At 37.3% G+C, this 22,068-nt stretch overlaps 1 protein-coding gene across 3 annotated transcripts; it reads right to left on the reverse strand.

The window, feature by feature from the left end:
• Window positions 1–1,268: 1,268 nt before the first annotated feature.
• On the reverse strand, window positions 1,269–17,971 carry C10H9orf153 (chromosome 10 C9orf153 homolog). 3 transcript variants are annotated; one of them, XM_037797951.1, is made up of 4 exons: window positions 16,493–16,538; window positions 14,777–14,868; window positions 7,726–8,230; window positions 1,269–1,746 (listed from the first exon to the last, which is right to left on the reverse strand). In XM_037797951.1, the coding sequence occupies exons 1-4, from the start codon at window positions 16,530–16,532 to the stop codon at window positions 1,718–1,720; spliced, it is 666 nt and encodes a 221-aa protein (XP_037653879.1). In that variant the 5' UTR covers window positions 16,533–16,538; the 3' UTR covers window positions 1,269–1,717. The 3 variants fall into 3 exon arrangements, 2 of the variants coding, with proteins under 2 accessions (XP_037653879.1, XP_037653878.1); XR_005210704.1 differs by lacking the exons at window positions 7,726–8,230; window positions 16,493–16,538 and adding an exon at window positions 17,926–17,971; XM_037797950.1 differs by lacking the exon at window positions 1,269–1,746 and having other exon boundaries at window positions 7,439–8,230.
• Between the last annotated feature and the right edge of the window lie 4,097 nt (window positions 17,972–22,068).

Consider the following 22,068-nt stretch of genomic DNA (forward strand, 5'->3'; position numbering starts at 1 on the left):
GGTGTTAATAATAAGGTGTTAATAAAAAGCGGGAATTTGGGAACTCTGCATTTTCTGTATGATGTTTCTGTAAACCTACAACCCTGTCTAATAAAAAAAATTACATTAAAAAAAAGAAACAAGTACAAGAAATTTCATAGTAGCATCATACCAGAGCCAGAAAAAAATCAAATGTTTATCAACAGAAGAATGGATAAATAAATGGAGGTATATTCATAACAAGTTCCTGTTCACAGCTATGAAAATAACCAAACTACTATCACGGGCAACAACGTGGATGAATCTCACAAATATAACTTGAGTGAAACCTGCTGGACACAAAAGACTACATACTTTTCATTCCATATATATGAAGTTCAAAAACAAGGCAAAACTAACCTGTGTTACTAGATGTCAGGATAGTAGTTACCTTTGGGGAGGAGGGAGGATAATGAATGGGAATGGTTATAAAGGGGGGCTTTTTGAATTTGGTGAATGTTCTATTTCTTGAGTTGGATAACAATTATATAGGTGCTTTCATTCTGTGAAAATTCATTGAGCTGTATGCTTGTTATTTGTGTACTTTTTGGACTGCATATTATTATAATTCAGTACAGACACTTATTAAAGAAAAATATTACTAGAATAAAGATTTAAAAAACAAACAAACATAGGACTGTACAACACAGTGAACCCTATTGTAAATAATAGACTATGGCTAATAGCATAATTATAAGAATGTTCTTTCCTCAATTGTAACAAATGTACCATATTAATGCAAGGTGTTAATAATAAGGTGGTATATGGAAACTCTACTTCCCACATGATTTTTCTATAAACCTACAACTTCTCTAATAAAAAAAAAAAAAGGAAAAAAATATTTAAAAAATATACAGGTAATACAACTGATTAACTCTTAGCAAAAGTGATTAAGCAAGAATGATAATCCTACTAATAACTAATATAATAAGTAACTATAATAACTAATATCAGGAATGAAAAGGGGACATCATCACAAATTCTACAGATATTAAAAGGTTAATAAGAAGATATTATTAACAAGCTTGAAACAACAAATTTAGAAATTTAGATGAAATTTTCTAGGAACAATTCCTAGAAAAGCACAAATTACCAAATGAACATAAGAAGAAACATAAAACTCATATGCTTTATGAATATACACTGAATAGTCCTATATCTTTTAAATAAATTGAATTGGTAATTAAAACCTTCTTACAAGTTCATCTCCATTGTCAGAAAGTTTCACCAATGAATTTTACCAAAATTTTGGAAAGAACAACATCAATCTTATACAAATTCTTCCTGAAAATAGAAAAAAGAGAAGATTTTCAATTTGTTTTACAAGGCCACCATAACTTTGAGACCAAAGCATGACAAGGGCATACAAGAAAAGAAAATTATGGTCAATCACTCTTGGAATATAGACACAAACTTCTAAATAAAAGAGAAGCAAATAGAATCTAGAGAAACATTAACAGGGTAATATATTAAAACCAAGTGGTAATATAATTTTGATTGGTGCAGAAAAACCGTTTAAAAATTTTCAGCACCTACCATGATTTAAAAAAATGTTTAATGAACTAGGAATTGAAAGGAACTTCCTTAATGTAAGATGATAAAGGATATATACAAAAAAATCCTACAGAAAATATTTAAGCGATGATGAAGTACGAAAAGCTTTTCCTCCGAGTTTGAGAATGATACAAGGATGTCCTACTCAATCTAGTACTGCAGGTCCTGGTCGGACTGGAAGGAAAGAAATAAAAGTGTCACTATTTGAGTCAACATGATGAAGTAGAAAATCCAAAAGAATCTACAAATGAATTATTAGAATTAGTAAGTGAATCTAGCAAAGGCACTGGCTATAACGTGAATACAAAATCAATTATATATCCATATACCAACAACAAACATTAGAAAAAATATTGAAAAGAAAAATACCATTTATAATAGACCAAAAATATTAAAAGCTTAGGAATAAATCTAACAGTTGTGCAAGACATTTACACACAAAAACTATAAAACAAATCAGTAAATTTAAAAAAAATTAAAGGAGGAATATACATTTATTAATTGGAAGACAAAAGTTGTGAAAATGTCAATTGACTTAGGTATTAAATGCAGTCCAGCAGTTTATTGAAGAAATTGAGAAGCTGATTCTAAAATTTGTATGGAAATGAAAGGTCCTAGAAGAGACAAAACAATTTTGAAAAAAGAACAGATTTGGAGGACTTACTCTATCTGACCTCAAGAGAAAATACAAAGCTACACTATTTAAGACAGCATGACATTGGCTCAAGCATATCAAATAGGTCAATAAAGAAGAGTCTTGAAAAAGATTGTATCCATTCATTTGGCCATCCATCCATCCATCCATCTACCTACCTGCCTACCTGTGAGAGAGTGCCAAAAGAGGAAATTATGAACCCTGATCTCTTTCCTCCACTATCTACAAAACCCTATCCAGGTAGATTATAGACCTAAATATGAAATGCAAAACAATAAATCTTTGAAAAGATAACATACAGAAATAACCTAATGATCTTGGGGTAAGTAAAAACTTTAAAAAGACATTCAAAGCATTATCCTTAAAGGAAAAGAACACTAAAAGACCTAACAACCAAATGCTATCTTTAGACCTTGCTTATATCCTTGTTTGAACAAACCAAGTGTAAAAAGACAGTTTTGAGAAAATAAGGGACTTTCAATATAGATAAATAGATGACACTGAGGAATTATTGCTAATTTTTCTTGGTATAATAATGGCACTGTGGTATGAAAGAAAATGTCCTTATTTTTCTGAGTTGTACACCCAAGCATGTAAAGGTGCCATCTTAGACATGAGGCTTAAGTTTTGCTTTAAAATATTTCAGCAGCTGCAGTAGTTGTGCCAACAAAAGCAATAGAAGAAATAAGTGAGGCAAAATCATAAACCTGTTGAATCTGGGTGATGGGTATATGCAGGCTCAGTATACAATTCTATTTGTTTATATACATGTTTAGAAATTTTCATAATCAAAAAAAGCTAAACTTTAAAGAATAACTATTTCTAATGTTATTTAAATATATGAGACCTCAAAAAAGATAAACAGCTTGCCAATTCATTTTATGAAGTATAACTTCTAAAAACTTTTAACTGAAATATAACACATACAAAGAAAAGTTTAGCTGTAAGTGTATAGCTTGAAGAATGTTCACATACAGAACACATCTGTTCATGCAGATTAAAAAAAAAAAAAAAAAAAGAACATTATGAGAACCCCCAAAAACCTCCCTTGTGCCCACTTCCAGACAGTATCTCTTGCTGAAGATACCTAGTATGTTGAAACCAGCATAACTTTTAATACCAAAATCTGATAAAGATAGTGCAAGAAATGGAAACTATAGAATAATTTCACTTTTATAGAGGCAAATTTTCTAAAAGAAATAGAATTCATAAATCTATTTTAATATCTACCCATGTATTATTAATAATTTCATTGTTCAGCAGTATTTCTTGCATTCCCTCTGGGTTCTTGCTAAATACATACTTTCCTAAGTAATTTTTTCAGTAAAGGATATGGATAGTAAATATTCATTGACTCTTGCATGTTTTTAAATATATTTATTTTACCCCTATTCTTCAAAGAGAGCCTGGCTGGTTACAGAACTCCAGAATGACAGTTTTCCCTCAGCATTTTCCATATGTGACACCATCGCCTTCTGAAATCCATTGTTTATGAAGTTCTGCTACCAATTTGATTGTTATTTCTAGGTATGGAATCCATCTTCTCTCCTTTGTAGACTATATTTTCCTTTCCTAATTCTCTGCAGTCTTGATACAGTATTTCTAGGTATATATTTATTTTTAATTTCTTGCTAATCACTCAGTGAGATTTTTCAATCCAAGGTTTCACACATTTCTTCATTTCTGGACTATTATCAACATTTTATTTTCAAACATGACCTCTTTTCCCCATTCTCCCTATTTTTTTCTGCAACTCCCATTGGTTGTATTTCTGAACTTATTCTACCCTCCATTACTCTTAACTTCTCTTTCATAATTCCCTCCTCTTTCTGTGTTATAATCTTGAAGCTTCTCTCTCAGTGCAATCTTCCAACTCATTAATCTTCTCTTCAGCTTTATCTAGTATACTATAGAGAGAGACAATTTGTTGAGGGTTATTTTGTTGCTATTTTCATTAACTGTATTTTTTCACTTCCAAGATTTCCAGCGTGTTCTTTTCCAAATGTTTCTGTTATTGTCTCACGGATGTTATTCTCTGCCTTATGTTTTTGAGCACAACATATTAACACGTTATTTTAAAAGTCTCAGACTGATCTCAATATCCTCAGGTATTAATTTTTCCATTTGTTGAATTTACTATTTTTATAATAGACTTCTTCATGTGTTTAAAAATTTTGAAAGCTATTCTTGCTTGGGAGTTTTCCTTCATATGCACCCTTTCTTTTCACATGACTTATATTTGTCTCAGCCCTGGCCCTGTTGGGTTTCATAGTCCAAATCAGGTCATTTATTAGCATATCACCTTGGATCTTTTACTCCACGTCACTGGTTCAATTTTAGACGTTACGCACATATAGTATAGATTCAGTTCTTGTGTTCTATTGGGTGTCTCTGCTTCTTTACTTTTTAGGTATAAATCCAATGCTCTCAAAAATAAAAATCTATGTCCAAGATGTTTTAATGAACTACATATTCCATTTAATGAGAACAATTTAATTTTTTTGATAATCACTCTGAGAAGAAATGACCAAAGACCTATCAACTAGAGGGGGTAATATTACATCAGGCATCTCCTGGCTTTCTACAAATCTCTTCTCACTGTTGTATTTTAATGTTATGATTGGATCTGAAGTCTTGTGGCTCCACTTCACAATGCCCTTATAATATCTCCATTCCAGATCCTTTAGATCCATGAATTGCTTTTCTGAAAAGAATCACATTTTCAGAAAATCTTTCAGTGACTGAGTGATGCTGCATGGACAGAATAAAACTTCAATGAACTTTAGTTTCCTTCTCCCTTCTGGTGGGAAGTTGTTTCTCCATTGTGTTCATCTCATCTAAAGCCTTTCCTTGAACAGGAAATTGGGTGATTCTGGCTAACTGTGCTTGAGTGGACTCTGAATGGCCAAGGCTGGTGGAGGGAGTGTCTCTTTGGGTGCTTGGACACTAACAGAATGTACAAATGCAGAGACCAGCAGAGCACAGAGGTCAACGGGGAGGAGAAAAAGACCCTAATGAGTGGTTCAAACAAGGAGGAACACCAACAGAAGTACACAGATTTTTAGTGTAAGTTCTTCCCAGATGCTGATGAAACCCTGAGTATAAAAGGGCAGTAGCTCAGCTAGAATTTGGATGCTTTCCTACTCTTTCAGAACCAACCAGCTTGAAACATACTCCTCTCAAGGAATTGCACTTCCCTCAAGGATCCAATGAACCAGGGAAAATCAAGTCAAGATATACTACTCAGCAACCATTTCCTTTAAATTCCTTCCATAACTAAATAAATTATAAACCTTAAAAAGGAGGAGGAGGAAGAGGAGATGGAGGAGAAGGTGGTGGCCTAAGGCAGGGTCTTGAGTGTAAAACCAGGGGCCAAAGCACCAAACATATGAGTGCAAGGACTCTAGGGAGAATAATGGTTAGAGCAGACAAGCAGGAGAGAAGTCTTAAGCTTGAGACAGGGGCTGGTCTATTGCTCATGGGTGACTCTACCATCTTCCCAGTGGGGTAATATTTGAGCAGACCTTCTACAGTTAAAGGCCCAGGGATTGAGTAGATAATGTCCCTGTCCAAACCAAGCCCACATCCCTCTACTGGTTTCCCTGGGTCTGCCTGATTAAGAAGTCTCTACATGCCTGACATGGGAGGCTGGTGCCAGGGACTGCTCCTTGAGTTCATACTTCCCCAGTGGAACAGAGACTACACTGCAGCTGGCCATGGTGTTCAGCAGTAAACCCAGATACTAGTCTGCTCTGGGATGGCAGTGCCTGTGTCCTTGGTGACTTCATTTAGCATTGCTCCAGCCCTTGTCTACCCACCTCCAGGTTTACTATATAAGAAAAATAACCTCTATTTGGTTTTCCCATCTTTTTTGTCCAACACATTCCTAACCTACCTGGTCCCTCCAGATTTAGCCTGAGCAAGAGGAACTTCGATGATGGGAGAAGAGTAAAATGGCAATGCCCACTTTCTTTTCCTCCCTCAGTGCTTGGTGCTGGGAAGGATATGTCCCTACAGTATTCTCTGGCATTCCAAGAGTCCTAAAGTTCTTGGGGACTGAGCATCCTTTAGGGACTGGCTAGCTGATCAAATGACAGTGATACTGAGAAATGGGAGGGCAACAGAGGATGAGTTGCTGCAATACCAATTAAACCTAAGGAATTACTGGATATGCCCGATGTGGATGCCTGCTTGGCTTCATGCATGCTTGTTGAATAGACAGGAAATATCGCAGAAATTCCTTCTCCAGGATCTTAGGAACTGAGGTCATGGAGGTAGAGAAGAAGCTCTAAAACAGAACCTGGGAGGCCAAATCAGAGACCTCCAGAAGTTAGGTAGATGGCGGGCAATCCATGCATTAGGATGAAAGGACAATTTGTCCCTTTTGGGTAGCAAAGCCATAATGTTCAAAACCCAATCAGATAGCCAAAGCTTCAGAGATTCTTTGATAAGCCTTCTGCCCATTCTTATCATCAACTCTCAATATTTTCCATGCTTTATCCTCTCTGGTCCCAGAGTTTTTGTGGATTAGCTAGGCCGTTCCTACAACCCTCCTATTTTCTGCCTCTGCCTGGGCTCCCAAACACATAGAGTCTGACTCTCTCAAAGGAATTGGAAACCTGCATTTGACTCTATCAAAAGATGCCAAGGTAGGGAGTTACAGCAAAGACTCCTCCTGTTCCTTGAATTGTATTGGCTCAGAATTGCTCCTTCTTTGTCTCCCATTACTTTTAATTTTTAAAAAATGGTAGTAGCAGAGTATTTGCTGTGCAAATGGTCTTGAGTCAAGAACCTACTGCAGAGAAGCTCAAATATTTTATCCTCATTGATTTAGTCTGATTTTTATAACTACACAGTATGACAAAGTATTACCATCCTCAAGTTACGTAAGGAAAATGGAGACACTGAGGAACAAGACACTCCCTTCTCATCAAAACTCAGCATCATAGCCAGAGATCATAGCTTTTATATATTTTACACTTCTCTGTATCGCCTTTGGCCTTACTTGGGTAAATGCCTATTAAAGAATCAAAAACAAGGAGAGAACTTCCTTCAGTTCCTTGTGGCCTCTACTGGAAGCCCCATCATAGATGGAGCAATAAGGAAAGGGTAAAAGAATCATGAAAAATCTCTAAAAGTAAACCCTCAATTGTGGTAAAGTCAAGAGAGTTAAAAAAAGATCAAGTCATTATTTGATAAATGCTTGGCTAACAATTATGGGTGCTTTAGCACCCAAGTCTAACTGGCTCAGTTTATAAAGGAGGGTTTAAGTGACATGTCTCGACATTGTACCATTTCAGGAATGAATGTGAGATCTGGCCCTGAATTTTGGACTCTCCGTTCTCCCTGTTGGCAGCAAGAGTAGCAGCCATCCACCCCAGAACTGCAAGATTTCCAGGGGTCAATATTTGATACTTTCTGTTAAAAAAAATCTAGGTCAATTTTGCAATCAGATGTCCACTAATGTTCCCCAACATGGCCTCCTCCGTTTAGATTACCTGGATTAATTAAGAAGTATTTTGGAACTTTAACCTCACAGACAAACTTTTCTGGGAAGGCCTTGGTAATGACTAGCCTGCAGATTGTTTTGCTGGCCTGCATTTTCCTCCCTAAAGCAGTCAGTGATGAAGAAACAGGGTGTTGACCGACGAGAATATCGTAAGGAAAATTGTATTTGGGAGGAGGGATCCCTCTTTGAGAGAGCTTCTCTTGGGATCTGAGGAGTCTCTCTGCTGGAATGAGTGAGCTGGTCAATAAACTGCAGTGTAGGAGCTCAGTCATTGACTTTGGCTTCTTCCCCTCCTCTTTTTTAACCACTGTGCACATAAAAACAGGTTGGGAATCTTCTCTTCTCACGCCAGTCTCACTTATGAATGACATGGCATCCAGGTTTTGACTAAGTATTCTCTTCACATCACTAAGTGAAATATCGTGAGTTTTTCTGATATTAGATTTCTTGTTCTTCTTATTAAAATTCTCAAGAAATGCATACAATTCTGGCAGCTGTGGGGAAAGGGGGGGTGGAAATCATGAGACTGATGAAAATATAATAGTCTAACAGACCCTCAAATCCTAGAGCAAATAGAGTAACAAAGAACCATAAAAACAAAAGCATTTATCTTTGGAATACATCTTTGCCTAACTAAACCAAGTCGATAGTAGCAATGTGGAGCGCAGAACAGAGTCAAAATTCCAAGGTTGAATCTCAGATTCATTTCCCAAAAGATGCATTGTTTAGACACATCACTTAAAACCTCTTTTGTAAAATAAGGGGAGTTTTCTGTAAAAAAAAAAAAAAAAAAAAAAAAAGGTTTTGTAAAAACCCTAATTTGTAAGATGACATGGACTTTAATGTCTTCAAGATCTTTTCAGCTCTAAATTCCATGAGATAACATGGGGGAGATGGTTGTGCAGTTTGTGACTTGATTCTTATAAGTAATGCCATATTTCTTCTAAGTAATGAGCTTTGTCCATCAGAGCTTGGAATGTCCAAGAATACAGTTCAAGAGAAAGCTGTAATGGTCATCCACTGGAATGTTTCACCAAAGCAAATGGTCCCATTGGTGCAGTCTTTGGGGTGCAATGATAGTTTTGGGGCAGAAAAGACAATAACTGGCCCTCAGAGTCCCCTTCCACATCTAAACTCCTACATTGAAGGAACAAAATCTTCTTTTCTAGAGCATCCTGCTGACTAATCTTTTTTCCTAAGAGGTTTATTAGGTCATTAAGTTGGAAGGCCAAAGAAATCAAAGTCTCAGGTTGGAGTCAAAAATTTGAGTTATTTAGACCAGGGCAGATTCCCTTGAATCCTAGTCAGTCCTATTCCAAGAGCAGCAAAAAGAAGGCAGGCCACAGGTGGTGAATGGCTCTTTAAAACCTACGCCCACTATCAGGAAACAACATAGCACTCATGCTCACCCACCCTGGGAAGAACTTCATTTTGCTGCGACAAAATGTTAAGCACCAACTAGACCAACTAGACCTAAGAAACACATACAGAACATTGCACCCAATAGCAGCACAATACGCTTCTCCTCCAATGCACATGGAACATTCTCCAGGACAGACCATATGTTGGGTCATAAAATAAGTCATAATACATTCAAAATTATTGAAATCACACAAAGCATCTTCTCTGGCCACTATGGAATGAAGGTATAAATCAATAATAGATAGGAAACTGGAAAACTCACAAATATGTGTAAATTAAACAACACACTTTTTTAAAAATTCCTTTTTATTGAGATATATTACATACCATGCAGTCATACGAAGCATACATTTCATTGTTCACAGTACCATTATATAGTTGTACGTTCATCACCAAAATTAAACATTTTCATTACCACACACGCAAAAATAATAAGAATAAAATTAAATACAACACACTTTTTAAACAACCAGTGGTTCAAATAAGAAATCACAAGGGAAATTAGGAAGTATTTTCAGACAAATGAAAGTGAAAACATGACATACCAAAACTTATGGGATGCAACAAAGGCAGTGCTGAGAGTAAAATTTATAGCTCTAATTTCTTTTGTTAAAAAAGAAAGATCTCAAATATGAGACAACCTAACACCTGGAGGATCTAGAAAAAGAAGAGCAAACTAACTAAACCCAAAAGTAGCAGAAGGAAGGAAATAACAAAGACTGGAGTGAAGATAAATAAGAAAAATTAAAAAGAATAGGATCAACAAAACCAATTTTTTTTTTAAAGCAACAAAATTGACAAATCTTTAGCTAGATTGACAGAGAAGAAAAGAGAAAGGATGCAAATATCCAAAACTAGAAGTGAAACTTGGGACATTACTACTGGCCTCACAGAAATAAAAAGGATTATAAGAGGATACACGAACAACTGTATGCCAACAAATTAGAACATCTAGATAAAATGGATAAATTATTAGAAACATACAAACTACCTCCACTGACTTAAGAAGAAATAAGGATCTTAACTAGCAAAATGATTGAATCAGTAAGCAAAAACCTCTCAATAAAGGATAGTCAAGGCCAAATGGCTTCACAGGTGAATTTTACCAAACATTCCAAGAAGAATTAACACCAATCCCATTCAAATTCTTCTAAACAATTGGAGGAGGGAACACTCCCTAATTCATTTGACAAGGATAACATCACCCTCATACCAAAGCCAGATAAAGATAACACTAGAAAATAAAATTACAGACCAATATCCCTTATGATAATAGAATGCAAAAACCCTCAAGAAAAAAACTAGTACACCAATCCAACCACACATTAAAAGAAGTATGTGCCATAATTAAGTGGAATTTATCCCAGATATGCAAGGATAGTTCAACATAAGAAAATAAATTAATATAATACACCACATTAACAAAACAAAGGATAAAAAGCACATACCATCTCAATTGATGCAGAAAAGGCATTTAACAAAATCTAGCACCCCTTCTTGATAAAAAACACTTAGAAAACTAGGAATAGAAAGAAACTTCCTTAATGTGATGAAGGGAAATGTGAAAAACCCACTGCTGGCATCACACTCAATGGCGAAAGACTGAGAGCTTTCCCTTCATGATCAAGACAAGGATGCCCACTATCACCACTGTTATTCAACTCTGTACTGGAAGTTCTAGCTGGAACAATTAGGCAAGAGGAAAAAAATAAAAGGCTGCCAAATTGGAAAGGAAGAAGTGAAACTTTCCCTAATTGCAGAGACATGATCCTACAAATAGAAAATCCTAAAAATCTACAACAAAGCTATTAAAGCTAATAAGTGAATTCAGCAAAGCTCTGGGGTACAAGATCAACACCCCCAAATCAGTAATGTTTTTATAACCTAATAGAGTTAGGTTATAAAATCTGAAGCGAAAATGAGAAAAAAAAATTCTGTTTACGATAGCAACTAAAAGAATCAAATACCTAGGAATAAATCTAACCAAGGATGTAAAGGACTTGTACACAGAAAACTACAAAGCATTACTAAAGGAAATCAAAGACCTAAATAAATGGAAGGACTTTCTGTGTTCATGAATTAGAAGACTGAATATTGCTGTCAATTCTTCCCAAAATGATACAGATTCAATGCAGTCACAATCAAAATTTCAACAGCTTTCTTTGCAGAAATGGAAAATCCAATTATCAAATTTATATGGAAGGTAAAGCTACTAGAAGAAAATATAGGGAAACATCTTCAAGATCTAGAGATAGGCAGTAGTTTCCCAGACCTTACACCTAAAGTACAAGCAACGAAAAAAAAAAATAGATAAAGGAGACCTCTTCAACATTGAATATTTCTGTGCTTCAGAGGACTTCGTCAAAAAGGTAAAAAGGCAGCTGACTCAGTGGGAGAAAATAGTTGGAAACCACATATCTTATAAGGGTTTAATATGCAGAATATACAAAGAAATCCTACAACTCAGCAGTAAAAAGACAAACAACCCAATTAAAAAACGGACAAAAGATATGAATAGACATTTTTCCAATGAGGAAATAAAAATAGCTAAAAAGCACATGAAAAGATGCTTAGCTTCACTAGCTGTTAGGGAAATGCAAATCAAAACCACCATGAGATATCTTTTCACACCTATTAGAATGGCCGCTATTAAACAAGAAGCTACAAGTGTTGGAGAGGATGTGGAGAAATAGGAATGCTTAATCACTGCTGGTGGGAATGTAAAATGGTACAGCTGCTCTGGAAGGTGGTTTGGTGGTTCCTCAGGAAGCTAAGTATAGAGTTGCCCTACAATCTGGCAATCCCACTACCAGCTATATACCCAGAAGAACTGAAAGCAGGGAGGCAAACAGACATTTTCACACTGATGTTCATAGTGACATTATTCACGACTGCCAAAAGATGGAAGCAACCCAAGTGCCCATCTACTGATGAATGTATAAACAAAATGTGGTATATACATATGATCGAATATTATTCAGCAGTGAAAAGGGATGAACTCCTGAAGCATGTGACAACATGGATGAACCTTGACGGCATTATATTGAGTGAAATAAGCCAGACACAAAAGGACAAGTATCTCACTAATATGAACTAATTATACTATGTAAACTCATGACATAGAATCTATAACATAGGTTATAGAATGAGGCGAGAGAATGGGCAACGGTTGCTTAAGATGTGCAGAGTTTGTAACTAGGTAGCATTGTAAATGAGAGAAAATGAGTAGAGGTGATGGTGGCACATTATTGTGAGTATAATTAGCAGTGCTGAACTGCATGTATGTGGTTGATAGGAGAAGTTTAGGGTGATATATGTCAACAGAAGGAAAGCTTGAGGTTAAAACACGGGAATGTATAACTCAGTAAATCTTGTGGTGGATGATGACTATGATTAACTGTACAAACATAAAAAATTCCCTTCATGGGAAAAAAAAGTCCTGGCAATATTTAACCAATATGCAAAGTGTTTGATTGCACTAGAATTTCATACACGGTGTCAGAGAAGGAAGAAATGCTGGGCCAGACTTTTATGATTTTCATTTTTTTGTGCCACCACCTTGTCTTGCTTGCTTGTGTCTGAATTTACAATGTAAAATCTCTGCTGCTGAAAAATTTAATAACTCAATGCCTGTTCAGTATTAATTGTTCATCATGCTCATTCTCTTTCCCTCCCTCCTTACTACCCCCTCTCTTCTCCCCTCCCTCTCTCTCCTTACACTAACAACTTAATTGCTCATGGAACACAGGAATAAATTTTTAATATGAATTAAAAAACTTTATATGGAAGGGTAATGGGTTCCAAATAGCCAAAATCATCTTGGAAAAGAAGAATGAAGTTGAAAGACTCACACGTCCCAATTTTAAAACCTATTACAAAGTTACAGTAATCAAAACAGCATGGTATAGGCACAAGGACAGACATATATGGAATTGAATTGAGAGCTTAGAAATAAACCCTCACATCTATACCAACTGATTTTTCACAAGGGTGTCAAGTCCACTTGATGGGAAGAGAATAGTCTCTGCAACAAATAGTGCTGGGAAAACTGTATGTCTATATGCAAAATAAACAAGGTAGACCCCTACATCACAGCATATAAATTAACTTGAAATGGATTAAATATCTAAATATAAGAATCAAGACTATAAAATTCCTAGAAGAAAACCTAGGGGAGCATCTTCAGGACCTTGTATTAGTAAATGGTTTCGTAGACTTTATACCAAATGTATGAGCAACAAAAGAAAACACAGAAAAATGAGACTTCATCTAAATAAAAAACTTTTTTCATCAAAGGACTTTATCATGAAAGTAAAGAGACAACCTACTAAATGGAAGAAAATATTTGGAAACCACAGATTTGATAAAGGTTTAATATCCAAAATATATAAATAACTCTTATAACTCAAGAACAAAAAGACAACCCAGTTTAAAAATGGGCAAAAGCACATGACCAAGAAGCACATGAAAAGATGCTCAACATCAACAGCCATTAGGGAAATGCAAATCAAAACTATAGTGAGATACCATTTCACACCCACTAAATTGGCTACTATTAAAAATGGAAAACAACATGCTAGAGAGGATGTGGAAAAACAGGAGCACTTGTTCATTGTTAGCGAGAATGTAAAACGGTGCAGCCTCTGTGGAAGATAGCTTGGTGGTTCCTCAGTAAGTTAAGTATAGAGTTACCTTATGACCCAGCAATCCCACTCACTTCTAGGTAAATGCCCAAAAGAATTGAAAGCACGGACTCCAAGGGATATTTATACACTGATGTTCATAGCAGCATAGAATCACAATTGCTAAAAGATGGACACAACACAAGTGTCCATCAAGAGAGGAATAAACAAAATGTGGTATATCCATACAATGGAATATTATACAGCCATTAAAAGGAATGACGTTCTGATACATGCAACACCATGGATGAACCAAGAAGACATCATGCTGAGTAAAGTAAAGCCAGACACAAAAGGACGAATATTGTTATGATCTCGCTGTTATGAACACATAGAATCAGAAATTAGAATACAGGTCACCAGGGGCTGGTGTAGTATTAGGTAATGGGGAGTTAATATTTTTTTATTGGTAAACAGTTTCAGTTTGGGGTGATGGAAAAAACTTTTGTAATGGATTGCGGTGATAGTAGCACAATATTGTGATTGTAATTAACAGCACTGAATTATATATTTGAATGTAATTAAAAGAGGAAATTTTAGGTTGCATATATGTTACCAGAATAAAAATTTCTAATAACCATAAAACTGTACAACAAAGTGAACCCTAATGTATACTATGCACTATAGTTAACAGTATAATCATAATAAAATTGTTTCATCAATTGTAACCAACTTACCACACTAATGCAAAGTGTTAATAATCTGGAAAACTATATGTGTGAGAGGGTGGTATGTGGGAACACTGTACTTTCTGCATGATTTTTCTGTAAACCTACATCTTTTCTAATTTAAAAAAAAGATAATAAGTCACTGAAGCAAGGTTTTGGGTTTCCCTATGATACCCCTGTATTCCACTGGGTATTCGACAGTTTGAGTTTTTATAGTTTTTCAGAGTAACATTTCCTTTGTAGAACAGTAAGAATTTTAAATACCTACCGAACATCCAGGAATCCTTGTTTCCATTCTGTATTTAACTGGAGTGTTGCCTCCAATGAGGTATGTTGTACTGGAAATTTTACAATTAATTCCTAAAAAAAAAATAATAATAATAAGGAAAGACAAGATAAAAGATTAAAAAGTCAGATAAAATGCCAAAGGGAATGAGAAGTTAGTGTTTAATCGGTAGTTTCTGTTTGGGGTGAAGGAAAAATTTGTATTGGAAGGTGGTAGAACATTGTGAATGGAATTAACACCACTGAACTGTATATATGAAAGTGGTTAAAATGGAAAATTTTACATTGCATATATGTTACCAGAATAAAAAATTTAAAAACCAACATTGAATTCTACAACACAAACAGTGAACCATAATGTAAACTGTGGACTATAATTAATAATACAATTATTTTAAAAATATGCCAAGGGCAGAACTTCATGAACTTCATGAGTGGGACTTTTTGAAAATTACAACATTCTAATCTTTCTTTTCCATCAAGTTGAAATCACATTTCAACAAGACATTTTTTTCTGAAATAATTCACATTCTTAAATGACATTGTGGTCAGGCATGTAACACAAGTTCAAAGAATCCTAATATAAGCTTTTTCATTTTTTTGTCTTAATATATTGATCAACTTTCAGTTCATCTAAAGGAAAACTCACCTACCACCTTATCCAGAAAAAGCATTTTTTTTAATTCAAGAGAAAAAGCTAATAATAACTGACATTTTGAAGTAATTTATTATTTGCCAGATATATTACTGGACATTTTACAGGTGGAATTTTATTTAATCCTCTGTGATTAAAAAAGATCACAAAATCTTTACAGATGTTCTCAAGACGTGGCAGCCACAACTGCCAAAAGACGGAATCAACCCAAGTGTTCACCAACCAATGAATAGATAAACAAAAGGTGACATATACATACAATAGAATATTATTCAGCATTAAAAAGGGATTAAGTTCTGATACATGTGACAACATGGATGAACCCTGAAGACATTATCTTGAGTGAAATAAACCAGGCCCAAAGCGGCAAATATTATATGATATCACTGATATGAACTAATTAGAATAAGCAACTCATGGAGTTAGAATTTACAATACAGGTTTACCGGGGCTTGGATGGGGGTAGGGAATGAGGAGTTAATGCTTACATTGTACAGAGTCTCCAAGGATGCTCAATAAAGTGTTATATAGAGTAGCAAAAACAAAAAAAACAGAAAACAACCTAACTATCCAATGATGAACTCATAATTGTACATATTTGGGAAAATTATGAAATTGTACAGAAATGTTCACTGACAGACAAATTTAAAATTTATGTTTATACTAAGTAAACAAAAATATATTCTAAAGTGGTATTGATAAAATGATCTAATTTTACAACAAAATCATACGTGATTCACTTAAAAATGTCAACAGCAGTTCTATCTGAATATAGGATTATGGATAATTTATATTCTCTTCCACACGCCTCTGAGCTTTTATGTATCTTACAACAAGCATTTATTACTTTTGCAATTAAATAAAAACATTTAAAAATCAGCAGAAAGAAAGAAAGAAAGAAAGAAATGAAGGCAGCTATCTGTACATTGCCTTAGTTTCAAATTGTCTTAGTTTGCCTGAGCTGCTATCAGAAATTCCACACAATAGATTGCTTTAAATTGCAGGAATCTATCGTCTCACAATTTTGGAGGCTAGAAGGCTTGCCTTTTTTCTGCGCTGCATAACGTGCTGTGTTAGTTTGCATCTCGGCTTCCCATCACAGAGAGATATTTTATCTTTTCTGGGTTCCTCTGACTTCTGGCTTCTGGCTCTTGATAAAACCTCCAGTAATCTGGAGTAAGACCCACTCCCCCCCATCCTCATTCCATTGCGCCACACTTTAAAAATAACATCTTTAAGAGGTCCTATTTACAATGGGTCCACACCCACAGGAATGCAGATTGAGAACAGGTGTGTGGGGGGAGGGGGCGGGTTACATAATTCCACCTAACACACACATCCTAGGTGATTGCTTAAAATCACTATTATATTTCAAGTTGGAGAGATCTCCAGATTCAATTTAACTAGCTTGGTGTAAACCCTGAAAGGAATAAATAGCCAGGCTGGGGCGTCTTAACTGGATAGCCAGCGAGGAAAGGATTAGCGGTTGCTAGGGCTGCAGGTGAGAAGGGGGGAGGGGAGCGATGCAAACAGGCGCCAGGTTTCTTTGCGCCAGGTTCTAAAATTAGATTGCGGCGATGGGTGGACAATGCTGTAAATTCACTAAAAATCACTGCATCGTGTGCTTAACGGGAGTGAATTTTGCCACGTGTAAATTATACCCCAATAAAGCTGTTAAGAAAGAAAAAAAAGGAAACAAAAATCAAAAGACAAAACAAAAAACTAGTGAATTATATTATGATCTGCTTGAAGAAAAGTGTGTTAACAGAAGGGGCGGCGGGTGTGCACGGTTTCTATAAATGGAATCTGGGCAGCGGAAATTTTACAGCAGGCATCCGGCACGGTTCCGGGTCGGACAGACGCCTGCTGTGGCGAAGCACCGACTCCGGAGCAGATGTATCCTGTAGCTAAATGCAACCACTAGGGTGTCCCAACCTGATGATTCTGGCTGCTAGTAATGGCTACGTAGACCAGCTAACATTTAAAAAATACTTACTGTGTGCCAAGCATGGTCCTAAGAATTTTAGTGCATTATCCCACTTGATGCACTAAACAACTCTCTGACATGGATACAAGCATAACTTCCATTTTACAGATGAGGAAATTGAGGCACAGAGAGGTAAAGCACCTTGCGCAAGGTAACGGGGCTAATAAGTAGTCTGACTTCAGAAACCACAATTTAATGCAGTTTACTATAGTGCAGAAATATGATCTTATCATACGTGCATTGTTCTGTGTAATTTCATTTGCTTTTCCTTTTTTGCCTCTCCCACCCCTCCTCGGCCCTGCCTTATAAACCCCTTAGGCAGGTAACTGTATAATTAAATGCATTTTTTCTCTGGGTTAGGTAATCACACACTGACATACATACACATTACACATCTAAGGTTCATGGTAATTGTTTACAGAACTGAGGTCACATTACTCGCACTTTCTTTTATCTCACTCGATTCCTCAGGCAAAGTCCGCCAACTCACCTGATCTGCCTCTGGCGATCGTGGGTGCTGCTTTACACGATTACACAGGAACATGCTGTGTTTGCCACGACTACCCTTTAAGTCCACGTGTTCTCGCCCCAGTCCTGGCAGACACACGCTTCGCGTCCATGCGGGGGGCGGATCCCCATCTACGTCAGGGTGGGGGCGGGACGAGCAGCCGCTGCGCTGCCCGGGACAGCAGTGGCTGTGGCTCTGTGGGGACAGAGGCACTGGGGACCCATCAGGGACCCCACATGACCCTGGGCCACTCGCCCACGAGGGGCCCCCTCCCAGGAGCCCTTTTTGTCAAACGCAGCTCAAGTGGGTAGGCAGCGTTTGACGGGGATACGATTTGTCTCCCTGTTTAGTATGCAATTAGGGAGAAAAGATTAGGGAAAACAATAAACCCACCTCCTAACTTTATTGTGAAGATTATTATTGTTAGTATTTTATTTTTTATTTCCTTCCTCAATAGTGAGCCTTGGGAAACTTGGGTTTCCTTAGAAAGCAGCCCTTTTCGTCCAAATGAGTATTTGAATATTTGTCACCTTAGAATACCTATTGAGCAAGTGTCCTCAAGGAGCTTACATGCTCCCCAAAAAAGTAATACCCACGTGGCAATTCCTTTATAATTGCCATTTTAAGGTGTGGCTTTAACAATATTACTTTATTTTATCCACACAATTAAATCCCGCCCCCTGCCCCCCTTTTTTTCCCTTGCCCAGGGATCCTGGCTGTACCACTGTTTCACCACCAGGTGGCAGTCATTGGAAGTTTGCCTTCTACTTTCTTGATTTTTTTAAATTTTTTTTCCTAACGAGAGTCCTTTCTTTTCCTTTCTTCCTTTCCTGAATTTTTGGCTGTACTTTATGAAGGACAGCATTAAAGTAGTAAACACTTAATATTTCTAATGTGCCAGACCCTAGGATTAGAGCTGAAAAATATAAAGACAAATGAGGTGATTGCATAAGCAGTAATAAAAAAATTTTTAACATTTACAGATATCTATTATTGCCTATTATGACCTAGGCACTGTTTAGGTCCTTGGGATACATGATAAACAAAACAAAGATTTCTGCTCTTGTGGAGTTTACATTCTAGTAAGGGAGGCCTACAGAAAAGAATATATACAATAAATTAATAAGTTTGAAAGTTATTAGTGCAATGAAGAAAAAAAAAACAACAGTACAGGGTCAAGGGAAATGGAAGAGATGGGGAGTGGGGATTGCAACTTTAATAGGTTGGTCAGGGTAGACCTGGCTTAGAAGGTGACCTGTGAGCAAAGACCTGCTGGAGGTGAGCAAGTGAGCCCTGAGGATAACTGGGGAAAGACTCTTCCAGGTAGAGGCAAGGGCGAGGGCAAAAGCCATTTGCTTGGCTGACTGGAGGAGGAGCAGGTTGCAAGAGAAACTGAAGCAGAGGAAGGGGGGGGGATAAGATGCCTGAGGCAAGGTACAAGACATCCTGTCCCCTCTAGGGCCTCGCAGGTAGCCATAGGATTTGGGCTTTTCCCCCGAGGGAACTGGGAGCCATCACAGGATTTCAGCACTGCACTGACAGCTTCTGACTCACATTTTATAGGGAGCTGGCGTATTGAGAAACAGTGTTGCAAACATTACTGCTGTGGTAGTGTGCTAGGGCTGCTATAACAAATACCCCACAGTGGTTGGCTTAAATGGAGATTTATTCTCTCACGGTTCTGGAGACTAGAAGTCCAACATCACGGTGTTGACAGGATCGTGCTTTCTCTGAAGTCTGTAGTGCTCTGGGGGTGGCTCGCCAGCCACCCATCCCTCACTCAATCTCTGCCTCTGGTTGCATGGCCACCTGTCTTCTTCTGTCTCCTACTCTCTTTCTCCGTCCAAATTTCATCTGCTTATGACTCAGGTCACATTGCACTAAGGCCCACCCTGATTCAGTTTGGCCTCCCCTTTAATAACATCTTCAAAGGTCCTATTTCCAAATAGGGTCACACCCACGGGACCAGAGGTTAGGACTTGAACATGTCTTTGTGGGGGACATGATTCAATCCATAACAACAGGTAATGACACAGTACGATTCCACTCATGAAACAACCAAAGCCATATATGTATTTTAAGTATGAGAGAAAATATGTTTGTATATAAAGTAAATATATGTATAGGTAATTGTGAATAACGAGCAAATGGCTGGGAAGACCAGGTACCAAATTTCAATAGAAGTGGGTGAAAGTGGAGCTTTTGCGTTTTGCTATTTATAATGTTTTGCATTGTTTTTTGTTTGTTTGTTTTTGTTTTTTTACTGTGAGCATGTGTTCCTTTTGTAATGTCAAAACAATACTTTCAGGGACAGGGCTGACTTCCTGTTTTGGAGGAGAAAGTAATATATAGGGAAAGAAAGCTAACCCTATGTCTTCTCATCTCTATGCAGTTATTTATGTATCAGTCACATGATAGGCCCTGTGGGGAATAGAGAAACAATATTTGAAACCATTCCTACCGAAAAGAATATTTTTCAAGATAAGACACGGGGAATATGGAGTTTTCTCTCTCCCTCTTACACACAATATAATAATAATAATAGAGGAATTAGTTGTTTAAGTATAAAACTACTTTGATGACAAAAACTGCAAAAGAAAAACATATGAGGTGGGCAGTGAAGTGATCTTTCAGAGAGTAGGTTTGGTTTTGTAAACATGAGTTCTCTAGCACATGTATCTTACAGAGGGAAAACGTGTGGAGATGGACTCAGGATCCATCTGATGAGTGTTCCACGAGTGTAGCCGCTTGGTCTCCCCAAGCCCCAACTGGTGATGTCTCCAGACGGTGGACACTCTCCTGCCTGTGTTCACCAAGCCTCTTATCCCCTCCCCAGACTCTCCAGGGAAGACTGTCCCCAGTTTTGTAGACATCATTGCCTTGTTTCTCTTCCTAGTTTTACCATGGACTTGTATCCCTAACACAGTAGTAATTAATTTGGAAAGACGTGAAAGGAAAAAAAAAATACACATTTGTCCTAGTTAGATGAAGAGTCCCAAAGGAAAATGACCTTCCAGGTCTCCAGGACCTCATCCGGCTTCAGCTTCCTATGAGTTTCCGAGAGTCCCCTTTGGGAAGTCAGAGGGCAAAGTTCTGGTTGAGTCCTTGGCAATGAGGCATTCACTACAGTTGGGGTACTGGTAGGACTACTGGGTGGGCCAGAGAGGGCAATGCAGCAAAAATAAGGCCAGGAAGGGCACTACTCTGCTTTTTCCTTTGTTTTCTGTTTCTAAGCTCACCATGGCTTCCATCAGATCTCAGGAATGGGTCAAAACAGAACTTTTCTTTGGGGTACAATGAATGTCCCCTGTTCATCTTTTTTCTCTCTCTTTTAAATCAGAGTGTCTTTTCAGCTCTGCTTTTTGATCGCTTTCCTCTACTTTATCATCTAACTCCTATTTTATTGTTTTATTATGCTGTTAATTTACAAGAGCTTTTTTTTTTTAACTCAGTGTTTTTTCAGGTTTTCCTTTCTTGTTTCGTGGTGCAGTATCTTCTCTCATCTCTGTGAAGAAACTATGATTGTCCTTTTGAACTTTTCTTCTCCCAATATAGTCTGTATTTCCTTCAGGTTGCCTTTTTTTCCCCCTGGTTGTTTTGGTTTCTAACTTCCATGATAGAGGCAGTCCTCAGCTGCCTGGTGATCTTTGGCTGTCTGCTCATGAATAAGAGTGGGGGTTCTTAAAAGCTGGCAGGAAGCTCTGGGCACATTGGTGTGGCTTGTAAACTCTGAGTGGACCATCTTGGAGAAGATCCCTTGATGTGAACATAAATGGGTCTTTCTTCTTGGGCTTGTGAGATTCCCCAGAGAAGATGTCCATTCTCCTGGGAAAGGGGCTGGTAGTTAGAGAATGTGGAAAGTAGACTGGAAGAAAGTCTAGATGTTTTTGGTATGAAACTTATGCCCTCAGCTGCGCAATGGCACCACCCAGTCCAAAGACCCTCTTTTAGCCTCTCCCTAGAGTAAAAATTCAGATTTCTTCCACCTTGTGGGGAGGGGTGTTTGCCCAGAGTCTGGCATGGAGGAGGGGATCTAGAGATTAATCTTCTCACCATGCTCACTCAGTCGTCTCCCTCTAGTCCACCTTTCCTTTCACTTAGTTCCAGGAATATGAGGGGCTGCCT

Source organism: Choloepus didactylus, chromosome 10 (genome assembly GCF_015220235.1).
Source record: "Choloepus didactylus isolate mChoDid1 chromosome 10, mChoDid1.pri, whole genome shotgun sequence".
NCBI classification, from domain to species: Eukaryota; Metazoa; Chordata; class Mammalia; order Pilosa; family Megalonychidae; genus Choloepus; species Choloepus didactylus.